The 6,610-nt window shown below is 49.3% G+C and overlaps 1 protein-coding gene across 1 annotated transcript in view; it reads left to right on the forward strand.

Moving 5' to 3' along the window:
* Positions 1-2,980: 2,980 nt before the first annotated feature.
* LOC122548487 (photoreceptor cilium actin regulator-like) overlaps positions 2,981-6,610 on the forward strand; it is a 17,868-nt gene continuing 14,238 nt past the window's right edge. Inside the window, exons 1-2 of the mRNA XM_043687205.1 lie at positions 2,981-6,472; positions 6,581-6,610. Of these exons, the coding sequence (XP_043543140.1) occupies positions 3,373-6,472; positions 6,581-6,610 (3,130 nt within the window). The 5' untranslated portion in view covers positions 2,981-3,372. The remainder of the gene's footprint in view (positions 6,473-6,580) is intronic.

The raw sequence follows: 6,610 nt of genomic DNA on the forward strand, positions 1-6,610 counted from the left end.
TTGGCTTTGCTTGTTAATAGTCCACTGGTCACATAGGTGTTTTTATTTGGTCTGGTGGTGGAAATGTAGAAGAAACAGGAGTATCAGAGGTTGTAAGCAAAAAGCAAAAGAACTGCACGTTATAAATCAGAAAGAGAAATCAGAGTTTATGTTTCGGGTGCGGTGACCCTTCCTCAGAACTGCACCTCAATTCTGAGGGTCACCGTACCCAAAAATGTTAACTCTGATTTCTCTTCATAGACACTGCCAGACCAGCTGAGCTTTTCCAGCAACTTCTGTTTTTGTGTCAGAGATTCTGTTCACTCAGAGCTGGTTCTGAGAAAGGCAGACCAGCGTCACGTACTATGCACATGTAAATAGAGGGCGGCTTGGTGACAGAATATCAGCCTCTGTGGAGTTATTATTTCAGTAACCACCTCTACCACTTTCTCTGGCACTTCATTGCATATATGCACCCGTCTCTGCATGAAAAGATTTTCCTCAGGTCCCAGTTAAATCTTACCCCTCCTCTCATCTTAAACCTATGCCCTCCAGTTTGGACTCCCATACCCTGGGGGAAAAAGTCTTTACTATCACCTTACCCATGCCTCTTGTGATTTTATAATCCTCGATTAAAAGTCAAACTGAAAGAAAAAGAGAAAGAAAGAACAATAAACAAGAGCATCAGAGATCCTGCTCACTCAGAGTTGAGTCTGAGGAAGCCAGACTCGTGTCAAATGCTATGCACGAGTAAATAAAGTGTGATTTGGTGACAGGATTACCGGCCTCTATGGAGTTATTTCAAGCAGCATTCTCAGTTGACTTTGCCAAGGGGAGATGGTGGTGGCAATGCCACTGATCTAGTGATCCAGAGCCCCAGGTTAATGTTCTGGGTACACGGTTTCAAAACTGTCAATGGTGAAATTGGAATTCAGTTAAAATTTGAATTGAATGCATTTTTTAAAAATTCTGGAATTAAAAAACAAGCCTAATGTATCATTGGATGACGCCTGCAGACCCACTGGAGAAAAGTATGATAGCAAAATCCTACTGTCTTGGGACAGAAAACATTCTACGTTTGGTCACAGACAATTGTAAGCTGATTGATTGAGCTGCTTACCATGATTCCCTTTTTAAATTAGTTCTCCCATGCTTAGCAGACTCCCTCTGATTGTACATCCACGAATGGTTGTCTCAAGTTGAGTAGACAAAATGCACCAAGGCAATTTTCAGCACACTATACCCAGAACAGTAGTTCAGTATGCAATCTAACAATTCAGTGGAGTGCTGATGGAATTCAGCTTTATAGGCAGAAATCCATTAACTTAAGGTTCAGTGGTTAGCACTGCTGCCTCACAGCACTGGGGATCCAGGTGTGATTCCAGCCTTGGACAACTGTCTGTGTCGAGTTTGCACACACTCCCCGTGTCTGTGTGGGTTTCCTCCAGGTGTTCCTAATTCCTCCCACAGTCCAAAGGTGTGCAGGTCAGGTGAATTGGGCAGAAATGGTCAGGTCCACATGCCTCCAACAGCCCTCCTGGCACCTTCCCCTGCCACCGCAGGAATTGCAAAATCTACGCCCACACCTCCCCCCTCACCTCTACCCAAGGCCCCAAACGTGCCTTCCAAATCCAAAGTTTCACCCGTACATCCACCAATGTCATTTATTGTATCCGTTGCTCCCGATGCAGTCTCCTCTACAATGGGAGACTGGACACCTTCGCGCAGAGCGCTTTAGGGAACATCTCCGGGACACTTGCACCAATCAACCACACTGCCCCGTGGCCCAACATTTCAACTCCCCCTCCCACTCTGCTGAGGACATGCAGGTCCTGGGCCTCATCCACCACCACTGCCTCACCATCCGACACCTGGAGGAATAACGCCTCACCTTCCGTCTCGGAACACTTCAACCCCAGGGCATCAATATGGACTTCACCAGTTTCCTCATTTCCCTTCCCCTCACCTTACCCCAGTTCCAAACTGCCAGCTCAGCACCATCCTCATAACTTGTCCTACCTACCAATCTTCCTTCCCACCTATTCACTCCATCCTCCTCTCTGACCTATCACCTTCATCCCCACCTCCATCCACCTACTATACTCTTGGCGACCTTCTCCCCAGCCCCACCCCCCTCCCATTTATCTCTCCACCCTGGAGGCTCCGTGTCTTCATTCCTGATGAAGGGCTTTTGCCTGAAACATCGATTTTTCTGCTCCTCAGATGCTGCCTGACCTGCTGTGCTTTTCCAGCACCATTCTAATCTCGGTCAGGTGAATTGGCCATGCTAAATTGCCCATAGTGTTAGCTGCATTAGTCCAGAAGGAAATTGGTCTGGGTGGGTTACTCTTCGGAGGGTCGGTGCGGATGTTGTGGGACGAAGGGCCTGTTTCCACACTGTAGGGAATCTAATCTAATCTAAAAACTGAGGCACAGTCTGCTTGTTCAAGCGGACAAGGATTCCACAGCACAATTCAAGAAAACTAGCAGAAATCTCTCCCTGTTCCAGCTGACATCTATTCCTTACTAACACCAATGAAAAAGCCTCAATTTGCTATTCATGGCATCTTGCTGTCTATAAATTGATGCCTATATCAACTGGCATAACAACTATAACTACACTTCAACAGTAACTCACTGACTAAATGATTTGCGAAGTCTAGAGGAGCTTGAAGATGGCAGTTCTTTCTTTGTTTCTTTCTACTCACCACTGGTTGAGGTTGAGAGTTAACTGGCAGATGAAACCATAGGGTTAAGAGACTCAGCAACCTTCACCGTGGTGCAGACTATTGCAGCAACTGCCGTCCTTGCCCCGGTAAATCAAAATCTCAAGATCAGATTTGTTTGTTGGAAAATATATTGGTTTTAAGGAAAGCTTTAGTGTTAAATATAGTAAAATCTAGAGCTCTCAAATATTTACTTCCTACTAACTCCAAAGGTTTTATAAACTGGTCCCCATATCTAATCATTAAAATCACCAGATAGTCTTTAATTAGCACTGTTTATTAAGTTCCATGTGTTACAAATGAAATCAACTGACCGAGCCGGATTAACCTGATAAGCTTAAAATCTTATTCTTAGAAGCAAGGCAGGTGATGCATTTAATCCAAAGGCTCTGTGTCGCGAAGCTGGTGAACAAGGGGTTGGGAACTTTCAGCACATCAAAATAAAGATAGAGACCCCTGAATCAGCCTGGTCACTGGAATGGTTTTATTATATGTTTTAAAGAAGGACCGAAGTCTCGAAGATCTGTCAAATTCCAAACTTTCAGCGGCCGTGAATGATGATTGAAGTCAAACCAAGCAAGAGCATCTGGAGGTGACAGGACGAGCTGCTGCATAGTGCTGACATTTCTGTGCCGATCGGTATGAGGTTGTCGCTTTGAAAGCAGCAATGGGGTGTGCGCCGTCTCACAGTGAAATAATCCAACACCTCGCAAAAAACACCTTGAGGCCTCTGAAGAAATCCACAGCGCAAGGATCGGCAGATAGGACACACACTGAGACCCAAACCCACTCGGTCAGTGGAGGGTCAGGCAACTCTGACAGCGACTCCTTTGAGAATGGTCAGGAAAATGCCATCCAGCTGAGAGGTGAAGAGGACCAGCATAACACAGAAAGGAGCTATTGCCAGAAGCTGCCTGACTTGGCAGTGCCTGCTCGAACACCCAAACTTTACAATGAAGAAACAAAGAGAGAAGAATTGGCAGCTGGTACCAAGGTGGCTGTGTCAGAGGTTACAGTTTCGCAGAAGTATGTACCTTGGGAATTTGCTGAACAGAAACAGCACCCACAAAGCGATAGCAACTCAGCTCAGCAACCCAGGAGAAGCAGGAAACAAAAATGTCGTCAGACCCCCACGCAGGTCAGGAGAACCAAACAGAGGGAAAAGAGTCGTTCTCGATCAGTGGACGAAGAGAAAGTAGATTTTCCCACCTCCATGGTTAATGCCCACCAAGCCGTGTATGCTTACCTTAACCCCAGCCTTTCCAAATACGATGCAGTTTTGCGTTTAATTGAGCAAGCCGCACAGACTCAACTAATCCTCCAGCAGATGGTGAGCTTCTTGACACTGCGCTTCGAGGAGGTAAACTGCATCCTACAGGAAATAGCTGGTGAAGGTGAGAGGCTAGTGAAGGATGTTGGAGCACAGCTTGCGTGGCCTGCTGGAATAGGAGCCCCACAAGAACAACCCGATCTCCTGCAACAACTGCTGTTGTACACTGTCAACAAGATGCAGGCAACCAATGGGACAGTGACCTCCCTGACGACCTCAGCCCTGCAGGAAGCATGCACATACCTGCATTCAGCCAAGGACACTTTACAGAACAAATTAATGGTAAAACAGGGAGTGGATGAGCGGCTGCAAAAAATGATAGTTCAATTGGAGGCCTGCGCACGGCAACAACCTCACAGCAAACCCAGGGACCAAGCCCTTCATTCAGAGGATAGTGGCATTGGAGGAGAGACTGATTCCATGAAAGAATACTGGAACCCTGAGAAATGTGGACGGTGTACAAGTTCAGATTCCAATGCACATCTCTTAAGCAGAGATTCTCATCCGCACCCTTCACGTATACAAGAAACCCTTTCTCACATAACAGTCTGTACTTCAAAATCATATGATACTGCTGTTGATCATCAATTAAAAGGCACCTTTTACTCGACTCATGAGGAGAAAGTATCATCCTCTGCGTCAGTCAGTACATCTCAATATGCACAAATCCAGAATAGATCATTCAGCTCTTTTGAGTCACTAATGAGCACTGATTGTGAGGCCTTTATTCGGACAGAGTCAATGGATTTCTGCTCCCTGGGTGAAGATGAAGAAGAAGAAACTATTTCAGACATAATTGTCAATGGGACACCCCAGCGGCCCTGGTCATCCCCTCCAGAAAGTGAAGCTGTGTGGTCTATTCCAAAAAGGATGGACATTCCAGAGAATGAAGAAATGACCATTAAGATGAAAGATGCCATTAGTGGCAAAATCCAGTTCGTCCCAATCAACCCGGGGTCAAACGCTTGGTCAGATGAAGAGGGCAAATTGCGTCCAGTCAGACCAAGTACTGCCAAGGGTGGCAAAACTCGTGTTGTCAAAAAGCGGCGATCAAAGTCCGCTGAGTCACTAAAAAGCAAGGCAGAGGACCCAACCCTGCTGGAGCTTCAGAGAACCCAAAAGGATCTGAGCAGGCGGCTGGAGAAGATGCTGCAGCCCAAAAGTGAAAACAGCAAGGGAGGCTTTGAACAGAGGAAGATGCTAGCAATGCCAAAGCTGCCAACCAGTCTGCCTGGCACAGGCCAGACAGTGCCTAGCAACAAGCTGAAAGCCTCCCTCCACAGCAACTTTAGTATTCTGCCCAGTCAAGAGAAAATGCACCTCAGGAAAATCCCTGCTGGGTCATGCTACCAGACCCAGACCCAAAACCAAATTGATACTCAAATCCAGGCGCTGCAGACACAGAATCAGAACCACACCCAGGCCCAGACCCAAGACCAAATCCAGAACCATGCCCACATGCAGTCTGAGGACCAAGCTCAGGATCAGAGCCAGGAGTCCCAGACCCAGACCCAGACTGGGGCTCAGGTTCTTGCTGAAGAAAAGCAAGTGATGTCCTGTCCTACTGCCATTCGCAAGCAGCGGACAGGGGTGCAGGGACTGATCACCACATTCAGCCAGAGAAGTGCTGGCCTAACAACCAGAGATGCCCCTCTCCCTCCCCCGACTCTCGACCTGGAAACACGCAGTCGGGTGGCCGGGTTGGGACCAGCCCCGGCCCCAGCAGGAACCAGTGGGAGAGGTCCCGTCACCAGCAGTTCCCACAAGCTGCAGGCTGGCGACCAACCCTGGCCACAATACAAAATCATTAACCTCCGCTACGCTGGGGCCTTTTGCAGCCCTCAGGAAAATGGAACGACCGAGCGCCCTCCCAAGGCCAGCAGACCAGGGCCCTCGACCGAGAGAGAGGCCGAGGCCAATTCATCCATCGATGAAGCAGCGGCTCCAGCCAAACTCTCCCAACACTTCTCCACCTTCCAATCCTGTCGAGCCGAAGCGGGAAGCCCAGCTCCCAGTCCTTCACCCCCCGACTCGAAGAAGGCCTTCCTCACCACCACCCTGCCATCCCGAAATCTCTACCTACCGGTGGGTTACACCACACCCTCTGCTTCCAGAAAGAGATGGCCAAATATGATCTGGGGCTCCGAACAGCCGAACCTACCCGCCACTCAGGACGAACTGAGCTCCCCGGTTAGCCCTCCTCCAGTGTCCGTTAAACCGCCCGGCCTCGCAACAGGCATTCTCCCATCCAGCCTCACGACGGGCACTCTCCCGCCCAGACACCCGGTCCATCATCAACTGCCGAGTCCCCCGGTCCATCGTCAAACTCCGAATCCCCCGGTCCATCGCCAACTGCCCAGTCCCCCGGTCCATCGTCAAACTCCGAGTCCCCCGGTCCATCGCCAACCGCCCAGTCCCCCGGTCCATCGCCAACCGCACAGTCCCCCGGCCCACCGCCAACCGCCCAGTCCCCCGGTCCATCGTCAAACTCCGAGCCCCCCGGCCCACCGCCAACCGCCCAGTCCCCCGGACCATCGCCAAACTCCGAGTCCCCCGGTCCATCGTCAAACTCCGA

The sequence above is a fragment of the Chiloscyllium plagiosum genome, chromosome 3, assembly GCF_004010195.1.
Source record: "Chiloscyllium plagiosum isolate BGI_BamShark_2017 chromosome 3, ASM401019v2, whole genome shotgun sequence".
NCBI lineage: Eukaryota > Metazoa > Chordata > Chondrichthyes > Orectolobiformes > Hemiscylliidae > Chiloscyllium > Chiloscyllium plagiosum.